Source organism: Ochotona curzoniae, unplaced genomic scaffold (genome assembly GCF_017591425.1).
Source record: "Ochotona curzoniae isolate NIBS_2020 unplaced genomic scaffold, NIBS_Ocur_1.0 scaffold_4683, whole genome shotgun sequence".
In the NCBI taxonomy this organism is placed as follows: Eukaryota; Metazoa; Chordata; class Mammalia; order Lagomorpha; family Ochotonidae; genus Ochotona; species Ochotona curzoniae.
In genome coordinates, this window is record NW_024467121.1 from 25729878 (window position 1) to 25754753 (window position 24876).

General features: G+C 37.7%; 1 protein-coding gene across 2 annotated transcripts in view; it reads right to left on the reverse strand.

Moving 5' to 3' along the window:
- Nucleotides 1–429: 429 nt before the first annotated feature.
- FMN2 (formin 2) overlaps nt 430–24876 on the reverse strand; it is a 285407-nt gene continuing 260960 nt past the window's right edge. For both annotated transcript variants that reach the window (XM_040967978.1, XM_040967977.1), the window contains 2 exons: nt 2041–2122; nt 430–878 (listed from right to left, as the gene is read on the reverse strand). In XM_040967978.1, the coding sequence (XP_040823912.1) occupies nt 852–878; nt 2041–2122 (109 nt within the window). In that variant the 3' untranslated portion in view covers nt 430–851. The remainder of the gene's footprint in view (nt 879–2040; nt 2123–24876) is intronic.

Genomic DNA, 24876 nt, shown 5'->3' on the forward strand with positions numbered 1-24876 from the left:
GACTATTAGTCATGTTGGGCAATTTTATGAGCTACATTTATGTTTATCCTTCAAAATATTAGGTAAATTTTCTAATGTGAAGTATTATGGTAAAAATTATAGAGGCACATCTTTAATGAATTCTGTTATAGATTAGCTCATCATAGGATCTCAATAGACATATTCTGATAAAAATCCTCAATAAGCTTACAATTCTTACTCTTTCCTATTCAATTAGAAGAAAGTATTTTGTTTTGCTATGTATTCTCTTCATTACTTGTTTGAGTTTTAAAAAAGATAATATTCTTCTGCAAATATATATTTATTGGGCGCAACCCAAGAGTTGGAGAAGCATTGGCCATGACACAGAAACGGTGCTTAAATTTTAAAATAGAAAAATTTACATGTAACATGAAACTGATACAAACAACTCACCAGAAATAACATTTTACCCAGAAATCTAAATACAATGAAGTAGGAGCATTGGTTGTCAGTAGAACAGGAAAGGTTTTTTTTTTTTTTTCCTATGACAAGGAATAGTCTCACAAAAGTAAATTTTAGACTAATGTTTTGCATGTTCAGACCTGACGCAGATACTGCCTCTTATTACATGCTCTTTTGGTCTACTAGTATAACACTATAAACTTTTAAAAAAAGAAAGATGTCAGTCAAGTTCTCCACTGGTCTACCACTTTTGCATTTTTATGTGAATATACAGTAAAATTCAATAATCAGTAAACAGTCTAGAAAACACAAAGATTATACAAGAGCTCAAGAAGAAAATGATTTGCATGGATGTAGTTTCCTTTCCACCCTCAGGTCAGTTGGGTTTTGCGAAAATTGTGGCAATGACTTATTCTGCTTTTCACTGTTTAGGTTTTCATGCTTATCTTTGCTTTCTGAAAATAAATACATAGATAAAAAGTTATAGTTAGAAACAAGAACTTTAAAAAAAACAAAAGCGTAGAGAGTAGCCCACATGATGTATTTTCATTTGGATTAAAGTTAGGAAAATGCAAAAGAATCATCAGCTCACAAAGGGAAACAATGTAAGTAGGACCCATTTGGTCTTTACTAATCTTCATCAGGACAAACTGGCAAAGTGTGGGGGAAAATGTTTTTAAAATTTAATTCTAGACTGATGTGAAAAGTACCAGCTCATCTTCCTCTGTCTCAGCCTTATATAGATAGGAGAAATAGGAAAAGAACCAGTTCATTTCATGGTTCAGGTACTTTAATTCTTCTCTATTCTGGTACTTAAAATAGTTATGATTGAAGTACATGATTATTCCTCCTCATTTGATAAAGTCTTTGGATTGAACTTCAATCAAAAAAGAGCAGCAAATAAACTGAACTGTAAAAGAATACGCATTCTTAAGTAAGATTAATTTGCTAGGGGAAAATTAATGGAAAATAGCTTTACATAAAGATTTAATTCTTAACTTTGGTCTAACATCATGTCTTTCTCATTTAAACAAAACACACTAATCCAATTCAAAACGCTCCTATTTTGAGGGCTAACTCAACTTTTTACTTAGAATAGAGCTGTTTCACCAGCATTTGGTACCAAATGATGATTCTTCAAAACTTACCAGATACTGCTGTATTACAAAGGACAGCATTTCATTTCAATCAAGGTATTTAATTTTATAAGAAGGATGGGCAAAGAGAGCATTTAAAGCAGTGCGTTAAACAGAGCCCACGGAATGACAATTGTGAAGCACTCAGTAATGTCGAGACATTTGGTCTTTGAACTAGGTTTGGGCACGCAGAGCAAACCATAACAGTGCCCTTGCCATGTCTCAACTGTGTTTTAGATGTCAACGGTGGTCACTCTGGATTCACACACAGCCTCGGAATATTACATCTACATAATCAAAACCATGAACAATTCGTTTCTTGCCTCCATTGCCAACACACACATATTCACATGTGTGTGCATGCTTGACAGGTTGATCTTACTTACTAAGCCAGAAGCTAACTCTGTACCTGAACTTCAGTCTAAAAGCCTAAGAAAATCAAAAGTTAAAAGCCAAAAAAAAATTTTTTTTTTTTACTCACAATTCCAGAGTCATGTCTTGGTTTTATTTTATAAAGAGATTTTCCTTTCTTCTGCCTACACACCTCTTCAGCTTCTTTTACTCTGTATGGGGAGAACACACAAGTAAGTAAAAAACAAACAAAAAACTACATGGATAAAAGATTCCCCTTACGTTGGATAAGCAAACCACAGTTCATTAAGCCGTTTAACTATTGAAGAGAATAATGCCACCTACTCAGAATACTATTTGTCTCTTGACTTAAAAACATCTTCAGCTGAAGAGAATTATTCATCCAGAAGTTCTAAACTTGGAATCAACGGATGACAGACAGAATGCTACAAGAACACATACATATTTTTGTGCAGAGGATACATGCAGGAATCTTATATACAACAAAGTAACAGCAGATGAATGTAGAGTTTGCTATATCATATAAATGAGACCTTCATCATTATACAAACCATACACATTAAAACAATCAGGAATACCATGCAAAATCACATGCTTACTATAGCGGTTTCAGACTCAGTCTCTGCACTACACATACCCATGCGTGGGGGTTATTTTGTCACAAATACTGGGGAGTTGCTAAAACTTTAGCTCCATCAAGTGTGTAAAAATATTAGTAGTTCAAGTGATATGAAATAGAGAACAAACACAATATGTTTTAATATCTTTAGGATTTTTCCCTTTTTAAGATTTTTATAGGCATGCTATGGACAATGAAGGAGCAGAAATGCCCAGATTTAAGGCTTTGGACTGCTATTCAAAGCTGGTACCATACAAATACTCTTAACCCTGGTACTCCCCCCAAAGAGTAAAATGGCTCAATCATTTCACCTTTAAAATTATTACTATTAGTAGTTACTACCAGTATCATCCAGAGTGGCTATGAAGATCCAGTACATTTTCACTTAAAAAAAATTCTTGTGCAATTGGAAAATACCATGAAACACAATTGCTGTAAACTGCCTTTCTGTTTACAAAAGGAAGGAAAGTAAGACTAACTCATTATTTTTCCTCATGCTTTTGTCCCTTCAGAATTGAAAGCAGAATCATGGAAAAATCAAATGAAGTATGAGTACATATTTTGTAGCTTAATTTCCAGAAAGAAATGAATGATATATTTTTCAAGTCCAGTGGCAAACGATCAAATGACAAAATCCACCTCCTACATGTAACTGAATCAACCTCTGTTTTTCAACAACAGAATAAAATATTTCAGAGTAGCTGAAGAGTGATGTTATAGTTAACTTTAAAGTTTTCATTTTTCATGACAAATGAAAGTAACTTTTGAACATAAAATTCTTGCCAGGTTGATACTGTTAGTAATTCCAGAAAATGATGACAATTTGGAAGACACTCCATTGTTACCACTTTTATTACTTTCTACCCATGCCATAAATTGCCTTTAATCCCTCCTCTAAACATTTGAAGACAAAAACATTTTCTTTATAACAAACTAAGGATCACAGAGTCCCCATCTTCCTCTGAAATAGCTACCAGTAAATTTAAGTTGAAGTATTTGGATTGGGAATTAAGGAAACGTTTTTTTAGCACTTAGTCAAAATCCAGTAGATCCCCTCTTAAATTTACTTGGAGCTCTTTAAAGCATTTTGTGACATTTAAAAATGTACTTCACAAGTATTTAGATCTCCAAAGCCTCTTAATAGTCTCCACATCTTACTAATTTTGTCCTAAAGACACATTTTCGTTCAGATCACAGGAAGCAGTGGTTGATACAAACACATTTACTTTTATACAAAAACAAATTCAGTCATCTCTTAGGCCAATGACGATGAAGACAGTACAGAGTATGCTTGGAGGAGACCCCGTGAAAGGCTTTAGGTCAAACGTCAATCTGACATTCACTTATGGAGTAGTAACTCCATGTCAGGCATTGGGAACAGCTTAGTTTTGGAAAGAAACAAACAAGTAAGTCAATAGCAGGTTATGCATTAGTGTAACCACCTGTGTTTGCCTGAACCTCCAGAAAAGTTTCATTAAATGAATAAAAAGAAGTTAGAAGAATGTGTTCTAGATCAGGTTGACACATGAGCTTTATTTAAAGGATAAACATTTCAGTTTCCCAGAAAAGGGAAAATGCAGTTAATGGGAAAAGAGGAGGAGTATGACATATGCAAAGGCTGAGCAAGATCAGAGAAAAGCACAATGAGTTCCTACAACTATGAGCAGTCATCCCATTGCAATAGATTCTCCACATCACCAGGAATGACTGTTTACACGATGTTGCTAGTCTTGCCTCAGACTCTCGGATGTAGGCTGGGATGGTCAGTTTTCTCTTCTGAGCACCTCTGCATATGCACACATAAATGATGTGGAAAGCAGCAAAACAGCACCAGGACACTAAACAACTTCTCTTCTAATTTCTAAGAAGGGTCAAGGAGAATTTGTCAAAATGTGTCTTCTGCTTCACCAGGAGACTCTTCCTATTTTATTTATTCACTTAAAAGGCAAAGAGAGACCAAGAACTAGAGTATGAGCCCCCATCTGCTGGTTCACTCCTCAAATGCTTACAACGGGCCTACTATCAGGCACTAGGACCTCATTCCAGGTCTCCCACTAGTTTGGCAGAGATTCGGTCACTTTGAGTCTCATAAAGTCTGTGCTCCAGTGTGGGAGGTGGGAGTCCCAGGGGTCAGACCAAGTGCTTGTTCTCCAGGCTTGGTCTTATACATCCCTAGTCCCTTTGGGGTGCATTCAGAAAGAGCACCCAAAGGCGAGCAATCTGATGTAGGCAGCGAGTGAATGTCACTTTAAGGAACAGCACCCTGGAAATGAGGTATCAACATTGCCTCAAGCCAATCAGATCGGCCCCCAGCACAGCACCACTTTCTCACCCCTCTATTTTGCCAGTTGATGAACTCGGATCATGTAAACTTGCTCAGTTCAGCACTTCGTGAATCCACCCTTCCTAAGCATCTTAGCAAATGTTGCTTCCTCCAAACGCCAATTTTATTTCAACACAACTCTGACAACAAGACATTTTTTTCCACACTTTAAGCAGGAAAAAAAAAGAATGTGTCCCTGGAGGTCAGATAATGCTGCCAGAGTTGGCAGGAAGAAGAAAAACAAGGAACAAAAAGTCAGCTTGGAGGCTCTCTGCAGCAGCAATCAATATTAGCATCTTCCTCCTCGGGCTCTCCGTCTGGGCTGTCATGGTGGATTTCATCAGCTCCAAGTCTGGGTCTGTTGAGTAACTGTACATGCTCCATCACCTTTCCCTCCTGTCTCACCCCTCATTCAAAAATATCTAAAACATTTTCAGCTGAGTAGGAACAAGATGTTCATTTCACAGTCAGACATCAAAGACTTTAAGTGAAAAGGCATGGCAGAGATGACACATCAAGCATTTTTAAAGAAAGACACATAGGTGCTACTTGGAAAGGATGACGGAAGTAAAAGGAAGGGCAGCATTTTGTTTGTGAAGAGAGAAAGCAGTTGCTATGCAGAGAGAATATGCTGTGAGAAGAAATCACGCATTGGTTAAAGAACATAGAGCACAGCTTCCTGTATTTTGTGCACTCTGTGTCTACAGTACAGACACATACCTCTTGTGCATGATACTTGAAGGTATGTGGGAGGGAGAGCGAGGGTGAGCAAATGAACTTCTATCCCCTGGTAAATTCCCCCAGTACAAGGCCAAAGTCAGGAGATGGGAATGCGATTCTAGTCTCCCATGTGGGTAACAGGACTCGTTACAAAACCCATTGCCTCTGACTACCAAGCTCTGAGTTAGCAGGCTGCTGGAGTCACACATGGGCAGATTCCGAACCCAGACACGCCATATGGGAACAGGCATCTTCACTAGTCAGCCAAATACTAACCCTGCTGTATTTTTTCTTTTTAATGTGGTTGCATTCACACAAAATGGGATAGCCAGAGCATTTCCTAACCAAGATTTCACCCTTTGAGAATCCTAACATGGGAAGTTAAAAGCTCAACAGTTGTGACTGGTTCAATTTCACAACTGGGTTTTCCAATCAGCAATCTAGAAAACAGAAGGAAAATATGAACAAAATGAAATTACACAAAAATGAGAAATTAATATTTTTGGAAATCTTCTACAAGCAATTTGGAGAAAACAAGCAACCACACAGAAAGGAAAGACTATAAGACAAAAAGGCAGCATTATGCTTTACATGAAAGAGACAACTACTGAATAGTAAATGATCATAACAATGCTATACTAATATTTCTGTAATATCTTTTACTGTTTAGGAAACTTCAGAAACAAAGCAAACTATGTCAAATGCATTTTAAAGGTAGATATTTTCCTCTACACTGGAGATATAAGAAGCATCAGAGAACATAAGGAATTTTTTATCTTTTCAGGATGAGTTTAATTATGGGGAATTAGGAAAAGACATGAAACCAGATATAATCAATCTGCAATAAATAAAGCAAAGCTCCTCTCTGGCAATGCTTGGAAGAATTCAGAAGAATGATTGAATGTGTGATTTCCAGGTAATGGAAACTTCTCCCTCCAAGGACCAATCTTTATATACCAATTTTGAATCAAGGATTTTTTTTTTAAAGCAAATATTTCTTTTTCCATAAATGGAAATCTTCATCACCCCATGTTCATTGTTGTCCAGGTGTCTCTAGGCTCTGTGGTGATACAGGGCACTTTTTTAAGGCCTCCTAAGAAAGCTTGCCCATGCACTGGTCCAATGCTCTGTATTTTATTGGCTTTGTGTAGACTTTTAAAGTTGTTTTTCTTTCTTTTTCTTTTCATTTCTTCGTGGGATGGCAGACTGTGAGCCAGCATGTCAATGTCTTAGGTAGAACCTCTGTCTGCTTTTGATAAATTCTGTCTTCTCTAGAGGAGAAAATCGGATAACGAAGCTGACTTAAATAGTGCCTCGACTTAAACCAATAAGATTCTGAGTTTAATTCCAGCTAAACAAATAGATTTCCTTTACTTGTAGGCAGTAATTTCAGCTGCCACAGGCTTCTGCCTTCCCCACAACTCCCACATACTTCAGGATTCCCAGCTGTGTTTAGAAGGTTAAGGAGGCCAGCAGTGGAACTTACAGATAGGCAAAATACATCAGGTCTATTTGAAGAGTATGAAATTCCAGCTTCCCGAATACCTCGTCATATTGCACTATCCAACCTAGCTATTCAATCACTTGTCTATGAAGATAGAAATTATGGCAGAATGAATATAAAGCTTCAAGTTAAGGTTGTGTGCCACTGTTCTCTGGAGTTCATGATGTTGGTGAGAACCAATCACAGAAGGGAAGCCTTCATTGAGGAATAAGAATATGAGATGATCTTTCAGTGGAGATTGTCTTTTATGCCTTGAGCAAAACTGAATAAATGAAAAGATTACTTGTTAAAGATTAAGTTCACCTTGCAAACTATCCTGAGATAAAATTCATCTTTTAAAAAATAAAATAAGTGTAATCCAGTGAAAAGCTAAACAAATGACAACACATTCATAAGGTTTTAGTTCTTATATTATAGATAGTCCTAATGATGATAGGTTTGTTTATCTTTAGGATATGAAACTTGGAACTAAGTTACACAAGATCAGTTTAGTAAAAGTATATTTAAGATCAGGGAAGACAAATGTGAGCAAGAGAATAAAAAATATGTTTCATCATAGGACTTGTTAAAGCTAGCTTCAAATCCCCCTTGCTATTTCGGCATTTTGTAAAACAGTTGAGAAGATTCTGGAAATTTATCTTTAGTATAAGCAGGTTCATTTACATTAAGGGTTACTCTAAACACAGTGGTTTCTTTTTTCTGTTCTAATAAAGATGTCTTTTTCTCTGCACTCTCCACCTCTACCTCAGACCCATTGGTTGTCAGGCAAACACACACAGAAAGTTCAGTGTGATTAATTTAAAGACAGTTTGTGAGATGGATGAGGCAGATACACTTTGGCATAGATAAAGAGAAAAAAACCATGAGATATCCCTGTAGTCTGCAGTCAAAATAACCTTTGTCTACCTTCTAGACTAAACGCCAGGCTGGCCACAATCTTATCAAGAAAACAAATGCTCTCATCATTCAGTTCAATGAGAAAGGGAGCCACTGCTCATTCATAATTTGGTCTAAGTACCTGTGGGCAAATGAATCTTTTCCTACTGGCTCCAGCTGGCTTCCTGGGAGTAGCCAGCTTGGTCAGTGGAGTCTAACAACCTTAAAGAGATTTAAATGTAGCATGGAGCAAGGATACCAGCAGGACTAGGCCCCAATACAGTGGACATGGCTCTTCAAACGGTAAGCTAAAGAGTCATACTTTTTGCTGGTTTGCAATGTATTTCACTGAAACATGTTGGATGGACTTCAAAAAGTTTATGGAAAGTGAATCTGAAAAGCTCATTTTGCTACAAAAATTTTTGAAGCTGATGTGTACAAGTGATATTCAAAAAATTTGGTTTACAGAAGACTTATGCATGGATTTCAAGACATCTACCCAAGTAATTACTTCTTAATTCCACTCTTTATGAACTTTTTGAAGTTTTCTCGTAACATTGTTTGCTACAAACTGATTTTTTTTTAAATCTGAAAAAAACAGACAGACACACCCATACCACACTCCTTAAGGAGGCAGAGGGGAGCAACAGGTAAAATGCTGGTTAGCAGTGCCAGCCTTAGGGTTGTGGCTTGCTTTTTTTCAGGCAGACACAGAAACAAGAATCAAACACCTTAAGGAATTATACGTGATTGGGGAAAACTTGTTTCTGGATCTGTCCCCCCACCCCATAGTATCAGTGATTTAAAACACTCACATATACAATAATAAGACAGTTGAGAAACAATGGAAATTACTTATCGTCTTCTCAACTACAAAGAACCTCCGTTTCTCCTTGCACTGAATCTCATCACTGAAAACTTAGTTTTTCAGAGAAAAATTCGCATCTGCAGCTGACAGGACTGCACACAGGAATTACACCGAGCAGAAACTAGCTCCTAACAGTAGGAAAAACAGGCTCTCATGGCTCTATGTGAACATCAAGTGTAGCAGAAAGACTTTGTATTTTGTTCTCCAGAGGATCCTAGACCCAGGTCACAAGCGCCTCACATAGCACACTGCGCTCACTTCACAAAGATCAACACTGCCACTTAGAACAACAAATGGAGCAACTTTGAGGAACATTCACAGTCCAAGGGTTAGGTCTATAAATCTCTTGTAAATACTGACAAACATTCTTTCTGTGAATATACAACTAATATACATTAATATGCATCCCTGTTTTCTGAAAACATTTTTTGTCAAGTGTAGGTGCGCAAAAAGAGATCAGAGCATGATTTAATCAGATGACCAACTCAATCGACCAAATGAAAACTTGCCTATAAACTGAAACTCTTTGATAACTGGTGAGTGTAGATGATTCTTAAATGTGCTTTATACCTTGTGAATGAGCTTCCCAAGTCTTGATTTTCTTTTCCTCCTAGGGCATGAAAGAATGCTACTTTGCGATCATTTTAAAACAATAAAAGCCACATTCAGAAACACAAACTTCATTGTACCTTCCTTTTGTTTAGTCATTTTCTAATCTTTGCTCCATCATGCATCAGAATTGGTTAATGGGTCTCTAAATTCTTCAAATGCTCTTTGTCCTTTGGTCCTCAGGGGGTTTCTAACTTTTACAGCTATCTTTCTGGAGAGGAATTCTTTATCTTTCTTGTTATTCTTATTTAGTAAACTTCCTCTCAACCGTTATTTTTTCTCCCAAGATTCTAATCTCAACTCCAAGGTATCTGCTGGAAATCTCCATTTCCATGACTCCATTGACCATTTCTGGGCCTAAGACTTTCAAGCTCAAACTGTTAGTTCTGACTTTTCCTCTGAGCTCCAGGTCCTAGTGGACAACCTTTGGACCTGGCTAGGAGCATGATCGCTAACCACTATCCATCTGGTTCCCTGACATATTTCCTATCCTTTCTCTCCCACTCACTACCCCCACACAAATGGTTGAGAATATGTTATTAATTATTCCACAGGAATGATTTAACAATCTTTCTCAATCTCTCTAATTTCAGGATTCTGACTGCCTTTCAAGCATCCTTATGTCACCTGGACCAATGCCATACCCTGCAGACTGGCTTCCATGCTGGTCTCACCAACCCCTAATCAACATAGGAATCATCTGAGTCACTAATTTGCTTGCCAAGAAATAAAACTGTTGAAGTTCTCTGGTGGGGGGTATTCAAGGCCATTCACAGTCTGGTTCCAGCAAACCTTATTCTAATTCTACAATGTTTCCTGAGCACTAATACTAGAGACTTGGCCCACTCTCACCCTTTTGGGGACACCTTTGCTAAATCTGTTCTCATAAACTGCTCTTTTCCTGTATTCTCCATGAATCCTTTGAATTTAGCACCATCTTCCAATACAAGGTATTTTTGACACACCAGGCAGGCATACTGATTCAATTCTCTATGTTTAAGTTTTTATTTTAAAGAAGTCTTATGGCTGAAAATCCTTCATGTGAAATACCTGGACCATGTTTCAAAATTCAGATTGCTTTGGGTTTTAGAATATTGGCATTATTGAGTAGCTAACTCAATAAATGCATATGAAAATTACAATTAAGCTTAAAAGTTGCAAAAATATTGGCAAACAACTAGAACCTAAGTCTAAATCTTGGTGTTGTCTCTATCTTCCAAAGAATTATCTTGATGTTCAATTCACATCTTATGTAAACTATTCAAACTTCTCAGTTGACCGTGAAGTATATTAATTTACCTGTATAATTCCTTATGCACATAAAAATTTAGTCTGAATGAATGTACGTGAAACACAAAGGTATGAAATAGAGTGTCAATAATTTCTTTCATCTTTTGGAGAAACTAATCTTGCTTTCAACATATGATCACTTGGACAGCGTAATGATCCAATGTAAAATCATGTTAAACTATCCTAATTCATTAGTTAGTGGAAAAGATAACTTTAATTCAATTTAGCATTGAATAATCTCTTACAGGATGCCAGTGGTCAACTAGAAGAACAATGGTTAAATGGCAGGATTCTTTATTATTATTATTTTCTGTCTTACAGTTTTGTAAGTATAGGGTTTCTCTCCTTTTCCTCCCTTTCCACCCTCTCCCTTCTCTCTGCCCCACTGTCCCCTGTATTTTACAATAATACAGTCCTTCAGCTGTAATCTTAACTCCAGCATTCTGCCTTTTACGTGTGTCATGACATTGTAGGTATAAGCAATGGTAAGGAGTCCAGCATTTTGTTGTCAAGGTATATTTAACATTTTATTGGGATCTACTTCTTTCAGGCATAGAGACGCATCACATTATTTGTTTGAGATGATGAGTATAAACTTGTTCACCTAATATGTCTTTTCATTTTCTATTTTGGAAGAAAGTTGTCTTATATCTTAGAGAACAAATGATATTTGTCCTTACTGGATTGGCTTCTTTCACTGAGCATAATGGTCTCCAGTTGGGGTCATTTTGTTGCAAATGACAGAATTTCTTTTTTTTTTTTTTGGCAGGATTCTTAAATAATAAACATGCTCAAAGAAAACAATTCTGTGACTTTATATGTGATTATTTTCATTTTAAAAAGAGCATATCAATGAGGTTGTTGAAACATAATCAACTGGTAACATTTATATAGTCTTTTAATTCAGAACAGAGCATTTTGCCTTAGACATTAGATATCCCCAAAATTATTGGGTTACTTGTTTCATCAGAGGAAAATCCACATTTTCAATGAGTTGTTAATGTATTTGAAACAGTAGGTACTTCACACGTACCATCTCATTTAGCTATTGGTGATCAGGTGTGAGAAATCCTATTCTACCGTAGAGGCAAGGAGCTTATGCCTCAGAGATGTTCCTCTTTGTACACAATAAAAGAAAGACAGAAACTTCAGATCTGCTCAACTTCAGAGTCTGCATTCTTACTGTAACATCCTACCATGAAAATCATGAGTGTACTGTCTGACTCTTAATATGACAAAAATAGTACTTCCTGTAATGGAAAGTAGCTTAGAATAGCTGAAACACAGACTATTTCCTGATACCCAATCCCCCTTCCTCTTTAGAAAGAATTTCCATGGAATAAGCATCTTACAGCACATGATAACATGAATTCCTGGAAAGCAGGAAGTATTGTTCATCTCTATCACAGTCATAGCACACTGTCTCCATGGCCACAGCAGCTATTCTTTGATGTATGAGATGCACCAAGCATTGCTTTAGAAATATTTACAGATATTATCTCCTTTAAATCTTCTAATAACCTCAATAGGTAGATTTTGTTTGCTAACCCCCCTTTTATAGATGATGATGATACTGAAGCTTAAAATTGTGAAATGATTTTTTAGGGGCAATTTACCCAATTGGGGTAGATCTGTAGCTCCAAACAAATCCAGACAAACAGCCAAATAAAGTCTACCACCACAGTTTTGGCTAATTATTGCATTCAGTCATCTCTCACAAGCATATACACGGGGAAGAAATGAGGGTCGAATACAGGGATTCAAGGAAAAGCAGGAAGGAATGGATGCAGGTAAAAGTAAAGCTTGTGTTCTGTACTGCATCAATCATTTCACTATCCAACATCTTGTACAATGATTCTTTGTTTAAATGTGCACTGGTGTCATCTAAAGCGTTGGTTAAAACACAGACTACTGTTTCCTATACCACTGATCAGTAGGTTTCACGCAAGGTCAAGGAAGGCCTGCATCTAACGAGTCCACATGTCCAAGCAGCAGCAATGGTGGGACTGAGCTGATCAGAAGTCACGAGGCAGGAGCTTCTTCTAAGTCTCCCACATGGGTGCAGGGTCCCGAGGTTTTATGCTGTCCTCTACTGCTTTTCCAAGCCACAAGCAGGGAGTTGGATGGGAAGTGGAGCTCCTGGAACACGAACTGGCATCCGTATGAGATTACAGCACATGCAAGGCAAGGACTTTAGGCTACTTTAGGTAGCCACTAGGCTACCTCACCGGTTGGTCTTACTCAACACTTTCTATGCAATCAGCCTTCACTATTTTCACCTGTTAATATATACTTTTTTAATCACAGTGAAAGTTTTCTTATTGGCATATGGCTCAGAAACTTTTAGAACAGCTTCTCAGACATAAAATTAATAAACTCTGCTGGAATAGGCATTGGGACTTTCGTTCCAATACTTTTCTGTGAGGTTGATGTATAAAGGTCATTTGTTTTCTATTTTTTAAAAAAGACTTTGTTTGGGGGCATTTTGTGTGGTAGGGGACATTCAGAGGGCTAATGCACAAGGAACTGGAAAATTTACATAAACTTTCTCCTAACAAATGCCCTAAAAGAGCACAACAAAGCTATTTATATCATAATGATTTAGAACTATGCAAGAGCAAGAGGGCTTAATTAAGAAATAAGATGTGGGAGATACAGGCAGGAATGATGAAATAAAAAACACACACATTAAAGGAAAATCAGGGTCACAATTTTCCCTGCACTGGATTATCCCTAGTTGGTGACAAGTATGCTGTTCATCACACCATCAGACAACACACACATGCCAGAAAATGAAACCTGAATCTACCTCCTGTCAAGTTGCACTCCCTTTTTGCTGCTTTCCTTTATGTACAAATTCTTCAAATATTTGCCCACAGTCACTGTTCTGCTTTCTGTGCTTCCGTTTCATTAGGCATTGGTCCATGATCAATCCATAAGGACCGCTCTTACAGATCGCAAATCCAAACGTTGGTCTTCATCCTTGATTACATGGGAGTCCACAACCAGCACTGGAACTACCCTCGTTCTCCCCCATGCCTTGCTCCATGAAGCCTTGTCTTCATTTGCTCCACCAGGCTTCCACAACAGGCCCCAATGCGCCTTCTCTGCAAGCAGGTTCTACTGCCGTCCCTCTCTTGCTTTGCTCAGTGCTAGTCCTTAAGCTTTGTGCTTGCTGTGCCTTCTGTTAGGACTGTTCTTCCTCCAGATACTCACCAGTTTGTTCAGTTACTTACTTCAAGAACCTGTTTGTACATCAATTCTCAGAGAGACCCTGGCTGGCTGGCTTACATAAATTCTCTCATACAACTGCCTTCCATTGGCCCTCCTCTGTTTTTCACTCAGAGCCTTCCTGCATATTGATTATCTGTTCCCCTTGCTACTTAGATCAGCTCCACCAAGGCAAGGATTTGGCAACATTCACTACTCAAAAGCAAAGAATACACTAGACAATAAACAGATGACCAATAATGTCAGGAAAGGATGTGGACGAATTCTCAGTTTTGAGTGCAGAATGTAAAAATGGTGCTCAAGATTGAAGGAAAGTGCATGGCAGGGGTTAGTACTGTGACACAACAGGCTAAGCCACTGCCACTGATTTCCCATATTAAAACATAGTTCGCATTCTGGATGCTCTGCTTTTAACTCATCTCCCTGCTCATGTATATGGAAAAGACCCTAGAGGATGCTCCAAATTCTTGAACCCCTGCCAATCACGTAGGAGAACTAACTAGGTGGATTTCTATGCTCCTGTCTCTGGCCTGGCTCAGCCTGGACCATTTCAGCCATTTGGGGTGTGAACCAGTAAGTGGAAGATCTTTGTTTCTCTGTCAGAATCTCTCCCTCTCCCTGTTACTCTATATTTAAAACTGACAAAAAAAAGTTAAATCTTATTAAAAAAAAAAAAGGAAAGCAGATGAGGGCATTGTGGAGCAATGAATTACAGAGGAAAATGAATATTGGAAGAAAAACATTCTTGACCTCCCATTTCCCTCATGCTTATCTGCATTCATATCAGGACACTCATTCTTTCAGAGAAATCCAGTTTAGGGTAGGGGACACTGATTCAGAATACTCCGTATCAGAGAATTCCTTCCAAAGCAATAAAAGATCTGGCCTGCTAAGCTGGCACTTGGTAAGAAGTTGAGAAGTGTGATTTATTCTATGAATCACAGACCAGAAAAGACATAGCTGAAATATCACATGAAGAAGTCTAAGCAAGAAACGAAGCAAATCAGCCAAGCCCAAAGAGAGTCCAAATGATCAACAAAATAGAGGATATTCTGTCAAGACAGAAAACTTGGTAGCACTTTCACAGTTAAACATCTGCAAATCCTTTACACACAACAGAAGATGGTTTCACCTATGTGCTCCTTGAGACAGCAGGCTTAGATCTAATGAGCATGTGATTCAGACTTTGATTCATTCTATAACTATTTACCCAACACGCCGGTAATCAGGGTGATAACAGAGTTCAAAACTTTTCCAATTTCAGACAGGAAAATGGTGTGCAATACTATAAAAAGAGTCTGACTAGCTCAGAAAAATCAAACACATTCATATTTTTGTAGTAAACATATGAAAGAAGGATGAGTAAGGGATATGAATAGCTTCATGTAAGCTCAGTCTGTCTGACAGATACATTTGTCAGAAACCTATAAATAAAGAGTTGGTTTTAGAAGTTTTGGGGTCTCCAGATTGTAGCCAAGAGAAAATGGCTCTGGACTGAATGTTTTAGACTCAGCCTCACTTTGTTAAATTTAGTAATACTCTAGGAGTTGGGTCCTATCATTGCCTTCATTTTATAGGTGAAAAAATGGAGGCTGAGAGGTAAGCTAATTTGTCAGGGCCCACACAGGTACTTCCAGAGACATACATGAAAGAATTTAATATTTCACTCTGTGTGCTTATCTTTGACTCTTGAATAAAGAAAAAATTGTGGACAGATGGAATTAAAAGATCATGTGAGTTTTCTGTGAGTGCTTTAAAATGCCCTTACATGTCAAACCCATGTCTTGATAACTGCAAGCTCATATTTTATTATCTATGTTATTTGACTTTTGTAAAATTAAGAAAATGAAGAAACATCATCAGAAGCAATAGGGAATAGAGTTGTGTTTAAAATAAGCGAAGAAGCATAGTGCTGCTGTTTAAAACCAGCAGATGGATTTAAAAATGCCTTAATGTTTATAGCTAGTCTGCTTTTTCAAATGAAGGCTGCTGAGTTATCTGTGAACATCTCTTAACCGATGAAGTGTGCTTTCCTGAACTGTGCCTCATCTTACTGTATTACACTTTGCAAAACTTTAAAGTGGCCAAGTGGAATTTCATCAAAGTTTTCTAAAATGTTCACCCCTAAGCCACAGGAATTTGAATCACAAACATTAATGTTTTTATTATTATTTTTTTTATGGCCTCAATGCCCAGAAGTGAACTGATCCAAAGCCTGGAGCCTCCTCCAGGTCTCCCACATGGGCACAGGTTCCTAAGGCTTTGGACCATCCTCGACTGCTTTCCTAGGTCACAAGCAGGGAGCTGGATGGGAACTGGTGCCTGTATGGGATACCTGCACATGCAAGGCAAGGACTTAAGCTGCTAGGCCACTGCACCAGGTTCACAAATGTTAACTTTTAAAAACAACTTTCTCTAACAAAACTAAAATCTGCTATAAATACAATTATTTCTGATGTGTCTTGTTTTTTGAAATATGCATTATAATGTAATGGTCATTAAAATATTTTAAAGATTAAAATGCTAATACTTTAACCACCTTCCTCTCGTTGAAAAATTCTACAGATACGTTACCAATACAATTTTTTTTTCCTGTCTAACTAATGCTTACAGAAAAGTAGATTCTCTTTACTTTTAAACTTCTGCTTTTGGCTATGTTAATTTCTAACTGAATTTCTCTATGAGAATTCCATATATTCGAAAATAAGTGAATATCTACATAATTAACTTAATATTGTTATTATTTTCTAAACTGGTAGTAAATGTGGTCCAAACTACATATCATTCAACAAAAGAGAATCATTAATAACACCTAAATATACAGAGCTTAAAATAAAACCATTAGCACAACTGCAGATATTCTATGTAAAAACCTAAACTTTCACATCTCATTACTGTGACGCACCATCAGTGCATCAGGCTCATCGTTTTGGAATACGGTACCAGTGAAACTCTTATTTACTCCACAGCAGATCTATTCAGCCTGTCTCCTCCTTTGGTGGAAATAGAGGTCATCTTTGGTTAATGGCACCCAGGGGATCCAGAAGCTCTAAGGCAGTATGTTCTAAGTCTAATGTTGGCTGCTTCCCTTTCCTCCAGTGCTAATTCAAATCATCTCCTGCCTTCCCCAGAACCACCCCCAAGGACAGAGAACATTGGGAAGCCCAAGAAGAGATGAAAATAACTGAGGGATACTGGGTCCATGCTGCTCATAGCAAAATAGCTCCAGATTCAAACCCGATACACCTAGAATCTTGTTCATATCAAGAGTACAAGCTTATGTTTCCTTACAGAAATCTAGGGGGCTTAAATCTGCCTGTGTCTGCAAGGGACAAAGCAGACCTACTTCCTGACTGGTACTAGCATGAAATAAGTTTCTGCTTTGTTAGGTACGACTATTAGTTGAATGTGTTTATAGAGGTCAGCCCACTCCTTTTATATATAGCACAAGTGGCTGCTATCAGGATTACTCTCAGTCTGTGGGGAACAGCCATTCTAACAGAACTTTATATAGCTCGGCATCAAGTTTTAAATCATTCAAAGAGGGAATCAGTAAGGAGACACAATGGTCTCCTTCCAGAGAGAGATCGATGATCTATGGAGACACGTTGGCCAGAGACATTTTCCTTCACTGAGATGCAAAGCACGATGCTGGAATGCCCACTTAACTGCTAGTCCCAAAGAAAGGCAGCAGCCTCTAAAATCAATTGGCAGTGGAACATGGCCAAGGCAAAGGCCAAGTGGGAGATTGGAGACAATGCTGATGGATTACTTAGAGAATATTTAACATTACCAACAAGATAAAATGACAGATGAAGTTGGTTAAAGTTTTCAAACTCAAAAGAAAGATATTCAAGGTATTAGTGATTCCTAAGTATTGTATTATACATTTTATTCTGGAAATAAAGGTAAAATAAATCCAAAGATAGTAAAAAATAAAAGTGGTTATAGATAATATTCAAAAGATTCGTGCAAACTCCAGCTAGACTACATATTTAGGATGTATAGTTTTAATTAGAAAGTCTATATGACACAAAAGAAAGTATGTTGTAGATCATTTTTAGAATTATCATAAGTACAATTCTATTTTCATTTATCTTTGGCTCTATAACATTATCACTCTTAATTGTTGTAAAAATGTTTTGGGGTGGCTGAGTAGAGATGCCAACATTTATCTCCTTGAGCACCAACAGCCAAAATAAATAAAATAAATAGATGTATTCCAATGTGACTGCCATGGAAGAACTATGCAGGGCAATCACAGAAATCTGGCAGGACAGGGAGCCCTGCATTGACAACAGGGAGGAACAAAGACAACCAGCGACGGAGTCTCTGGACCCAGGCCAAGGGGAAGCCTGATTGTAGGGCGACGGAAAATGGGAAAGTCCCAGCATAGTCCATGTGTAAGAGCACCTTATATGGGCAATCTCAGGGAAGGAAGGCAGCCACACTCCCCCGAGACCAGGAGCTTAGTAAGGAGAGCTACTGAAAGAAAGGACTGCTGCTTTTGATCCAGTGAAGGAGCTCACATTGTATCTCCCACAACCTCAGATTACAAACTGTGGCACTGTGGCAATATCTTGGGAAAAGACTTACTCCATAACACCCAGGGAACAGAATGCCTGCACATCTCCATCTCACGGGATACCCCAGCACACTAGGAACAAAGTTATCAGCCTCATCACTGCAGTTAAGGCAATGGTAACCCTAACATACAGCCTCAGTGCTTTGTACTATAAGGGGCACAGGGTTCAATACAGCAGCGAAACCCTGGCCGTAAGGCATGGGAAGCAGGGACACCTAACCTCAGATTTGTACCTTACTCCTTCACAATGCATTTTACACAACTGCACCTTACTCCTAGCACCCAGGGAACCACCTGATGCTGCCAGGGATCACGCACATGGGGACATCCAGGCATCATGGCTTGGCTGCTCATCACTGCCCAGAACTGTGCATGAAGCTGTCACCACTCCTACCACTTCAGTCCCTGTCATAGGCAGTGCCGAGGATGTGAAGAGATTAGGGATAGACAGAATATGCCTTAACACAGTAAAGACTGGATATACAGGCAACGTCATACAGAATTAGGAACACCTGACAGTACTTCCTCTGAGATCTGGGATCTGGGATCAGGCAGAAATACCCACACTCATGGCTACTAATCAGTATAGTACTGGAAATGTTATCCAGAACAAATAGGCAAAAGAAAGAAATAAAAGACATATAAGCAAGCTAGAGAAAGTCAAATTATCCATATTTGCAGATGACATAATCTTATGTAAATAGAAACTAAACAGTCCACCATTTGGAATATTACAAATTTTGTAATACACAGAATCAATACATGCAGATAGCAGCATTTTTAATGTACCAATAAATAATGAACTCCGGGAGAAAGAACTTATCAGAGAAATCCAATTCGCAATAGCTAAAAAAACTACCTTGAAGTACCTTCATCCTAGGTTATTAACAATTTAAATAATGAAAAATTGCAAAACACTAATAAAAAAATTAAAGAAGACAGGAAAATTTGGAAAGATTTTCCACACTTATGGGTGGGAGAATTTATTAAAATGTGCATATTGCTCTCAATGAAATTCACAGATTCAATGCAATCGCCAATAAAATGTCAATGATACTCAATTCTAAACTCTATATAGAAGCACAAAAACTCCAAATAGCCCAAGTGCTCTTGAGAAAAAGAACAAAGTTGGAAGCATTAACAAGACCAGATTTCAAGGCATACTACCTAACAATTTAGACTAAAATGGCATGATACTGGCATAAAAACAGATACATAAACCAATGGAACAGAATAATCCCAGAATTTAATCCACACATCTACAGCTAATTCGTCTTTGACAGGCATGTCAAAAACATAACCTGGAGAAAGAACAGTGTCTTCAGCAACTTGTGCAGGAAAAATTAGATATCCAAATATAGAAGTTTGAAGAAAGATTTCTCAGTTTTCACTCTATAGAAAAACCAATTCAATTCTTTTCATTTTTATGTATTTATATGTGTGTATGTATATACATACACATTTTATATATGTATATATTCAGTTCTAAAGCCTGTTTTCTTTCCTATTATCTCCACTAATTAAAATACTCTCCTGAATTTTATAAAAAAAAATTCAAAATGGGTCAAAGATTAAAAGAGCTGCAACTATGAAGTTGCCAGATGAAACATAGTGAAAACACTTCAAAACTACAGCATAGGCAATGACTTTTTTTAGATAAGATCCCAAAAGCACAGAAAACTAAAGCAAAAATACACAAATTGAATTATATTAAGCTAAATAGCTTCCACACAGCAGTGAAAACAACTGATACCAAGAAAGCAGGTAAAATATTCATCTGACAAAAAATTAATATCCAGAACATATACCAAACTCAAAATCCTCAACCACAGGATGCAAGCAATTCAGTGAAGAAGTCAGCAAGAGATGCACTTCAAGAATATAAATGGGCAATAAATACATGAAAAAGGTCTCAGTATAGCTAGCTAGCTATCTGGGAAGAACAATTCAAAGACACTTCAGAATTAGGTATAATTTCACAGTAATCAGAATGGTTGATGTGGATATGGAGAAAAAGCAACGCAGTACACTGCTGGTAAACAGTTGTTATGAAGAACAATATGGAAAATCCTCAAAAGACTGAAGGTAGATTTAAAATATTACTTAGCTGTCCTACTTATAGATTTTTAACCAAAGGAAATCAAATATGCACATGAAAGAGATACCTGTACCTCTATGGTCAATGCAGTATTATTCCCGAGGGTCAGAATTTGGAATCAACTTGGATTTCAGTTATTAGAAAATGCTATGAATACATACACACTAGAATATTACTATTCAATCCTTCAAAAGAATAAAATTATAATATTTGGTATTCAATTGATGAAAATGGAGATAATTATGTGAAGTGAAATAAGTCTGACAGAGGAAGACAAATGGCTCATATTTTTCTCTCTTATGTGAAGTTAGGAAAAATACATGGCTGATCTGAATTTAAAATAATAAACACTAGAAGCTGGGAAGGGTGGGAGAGATGGAAGGGGTACAGGTAGGGCTGGGTAAAGTGGTTAGGTGAATTCAACTCTTCTGGTGGCACTCTGTGGCACAGCTGGGTGAGAAAAAGTTGCAACGATATTCCATACTCTGTGTTAAGAATTGGAAGCGCAGGGCGGGTAAGCACAAACACAAGACCAAGAAATGGGCTAATTATACTCCAGGAAGCACTGACACTATGTATACATGTAAAATATTGCATTGTTGCCTACAAAATATACTAATGCAATCCATCATTCCAAAAATATAGGAAAAGGCAATTTAATTAAAAGCTATTTGTGCTTGAGATTTTACATTGAAATGCTTCATTTCTCTTAGTTATGTATCTGAGAGGAAATTTCTGGGTGACATAACTCTATGTTTAACTTTTATTAAAAAAAAAAACCTGCCTGTTTTCAAAGTGGCTAGACTACTTAACATTCCCAGAAGCAATGTAATGCATGAGAGTTTGACACATTTCTTGGCATGCCCAACATTTGCTGTTGTCTCTCTTTTTTAAAGGTCCATTATAGGGCCTGGCACGATGGCTCAGTGCCTAAATTCTAACTTTGCAAGCACCAGGAATCCCTACGGGTGCCAATTTGTGTCCATGCTGCTCCAATTCCTATTCACCTCCCTGCTTATAACCTGGGAAAGCAGTAGAAGAAGACGGCTCAAAGCCTAAGGACCCTGCACCCATGTGGAAGACCCACATCCGTATGGAAGACCCAGAAGAAGTTTCTGGCTTCTGATCAGCTCAGTTTTGGCCACTGTGGTCATTTGGGGAATGAATCGGGAGATAGAAGAACTTTCTATCTCCCCTTCTCTCTGCAAATCTGCCTTTCCAATTAAAAAAAATCTTTTTCAAAAAATAAAAATAAATAAAGTACACTGCGGGTGAACAGGAAGTGGATCTTATTGTGGTTTTGTCATTTTCCTAATGGCTAATGCTGTAGAGTATCTTCGCCTGTGGTTACAGATATTATACCTACTTTGCTAAGACCATTTTTTCTACTCCCTAAATACTTATGACCTTACTACATTGAAACAAATATCCTGAAAATGCCACAATAATGATGGTCATCCTGGTTGCTCTTCCACTACCACTCCTAACATAGCCACACTTAGAAACATTCTCATTAATAATTCCTTTTGAGTCTGAATTTCATGTCCTGCCATGGTTATTTCTAAACCTTAGGCAGAGTTCAACAGGAAAAACCAAACGATCATGCTCTTTCTTTAAAAATAAAATAGCTACCAAAATATTTTGACTGTCATCAGCTTCAAACCTGCTGTAGAGACCAACACCTAAAACATAGTCGAGAAAATCTCTCCCTTGTTCTTCTCTCAAGACTCATCTCTAATTGTTCATTACCTTTCAGAATGTTCCCAATTAAAAAATCATTTGTTTATTTAAAAAGCAGAGAGACCAAGCCAGGAATAAACAGAGACAAACAAAGCAAGATCTTTCATCCCTGGTTCATTTGCCAGGTGGCTGCAATGGTCAGGGTTTGGCTAGGCTGAAATCGAAAGTCACAACTTCCTCCGACTCTCCCACACAGATAGGGATAGCCCAAGCAGGGGGGCCATGTTCCCCTGGATTTTCAGGTCCTTTAACAGGGAGCTGGCGTGGAAGTGGGGCAGTCAGTACTGGAACTGACCTTCTAATATAGGCTGCGATGTCATAAATGGAGGCTTAACTCACTGTGCCACAGCAGTGTTCCCAAAGCTCCCAAATTTTCAGTTACAAGAAATATGTGTTTCTCTAAAGCTTCACTCCTGGTAATAGCAGCACAGGTAGTTTCTGAGAGTGAAACTCTGAAGCAAAAACAGGAGGAGGGATCCACTATTATATAATTCCTCTATTTGAAAGGATAAAAGTCAGCTCGTAGAATGCCATGGTAGAAATGAACTATGGGAAGTATTTGACATCTTTCATCTTTGATTATTTGAAAAGTTCATGCTTCAGCACAAATCCATATGAAGCGCAAGACTGGTCAATCGACATTACAAAAATGCAAAAGGTTTGGTTATCTGCTTTTAACATTATCATTACATTATATGAAAGGATTCAAAATACATTTTCAAAATTACTTAGCCTTAAAAAATCACATCATCTAGCTGAAATTGAAAATTTTAAGCACAGGTAAGCTATATGATATTAATTTTAAATTAAGAAAAATTATATCCAAGGCCTGGTGTTGTGGTATAACAGGTAAAGTTAAGGCCTGTAACATTGCTTCCCATGTAAATGTTAGAGCAAGTCCTGGATTTCCCAGTTCTAATTCAGTACTCTGCTAATGCATCCAGGAAAGCAATGGAAGATGGTCCAACCTTTTGGGATCCTGTCGTCATGTAAGAAGCCCAGACAAAGTTCCTGGTTCTTTGCCTTAAGCCCTATACAGCACTGGCAGTTGTGGCCCTTTGGCAGGTCAGCCAGCAGAGAGAAAACAACATCTGTCTCTGCATCTCTCTCCGTTATTCTGCCTTTTGAATACATTTTTTAAAAAGCCTTGAAATGATTCATTTGAGAAGGAGAGGAAGGGAGAGAGAGAGAGGTTTTAAAAGGAGATGGAGGGTAAAATGCAGGTTGACTGGAAAAATGAGAAGAGACAAATGCAACCTCCACCTGCTGAATCATCTCCGAAATGCCTGCTACAGCCAGGATTGGGTCCAGCCAAAGTCAAGAGACAGAAATAAAATTGAGATCTCCTATATGAATGGAATGGACCCAACTACTTGAGTCACCACCACTCCTTCCACAGTCTGCATTAGCAAGAAGACGGAGCAAGGAGCCAGCCTAGGGTTTCAACCCTGGTATCCCAATATGAGATGTGAGCATATTAATTAGTCTTATATTTAGTAGGCTAAAAGATCCTACTGTAAGTTATACCAAAAGTATACTTGATCCAAGATAGTTGTACTTACAAATTTTGCTAAGTTTTTTTTTCAATTTTTATTATTATTTATTTATTTTCATTTATATGAAATACTCACAGGAAATAAAAAAAATTGCTCGGATAGCTTACAAGCTTCTACAAACATACTGAAAGATGTTGAAATTCTTATCAAAGCAAGAACATTTCTTCTTGGCTCTTGGTCCTAGATCACCTTGAGGTATACTCAACTCAAACTGAAGTTTTCTTACCTTCTTGAATGTGTGGTTTTTTGGGGGAGTTACTGAAGCTTAAAAAATCATCTCTTGTAAAATGGCAAGATAAAGATGCCAAAAAACCCCAAGATTTTCCTGTTCATGTTTCATCGTAGGATATCATATTTTGGGATTCTATGTTTCACAAAATGAATTTCCTAATTTCCAAAGTGATAGAGGTTTCTTTAACCTCATCTTTTTCTATATTAATTTTAGAAAATGAAAGGAGTGGCTCACTTTCTCAGTTACTAATGTCCTGATTACTACTAGCTTGCTAAATGACCCAACGGACATTGAGAATTTTCCGACTCCCTAAACTGGTCCAGCCTTGAACCTGTGAACCAGAAGTTCATGTATGTATTCCTTCAAAGCCATTTTAAATACATCTGCTTCCTATAACCCCTATTGCCCTACTCCAGTCTAGAGTGCTGCCGGGGTTTGCCATGTCCACTACTGTTAATTTCCTAAACTGCTTCTCACCACCACTTTCCAACTTACTACTCACTGGATAGCCAATGATCTTTTGATTAGATGAATCCTACCAGGTTATTCCCTTTCTAAAAACTCATTGGATGAATTCCTGTTACATTGGTAGTAAATGTCAGTCTCTTACCATGATAAAGCCCCTGCCTACTTCATCCAATGCATCTCACAGACCTCATCTGCTTTGCACAGCCCTCAACACTTACGTTGGTTG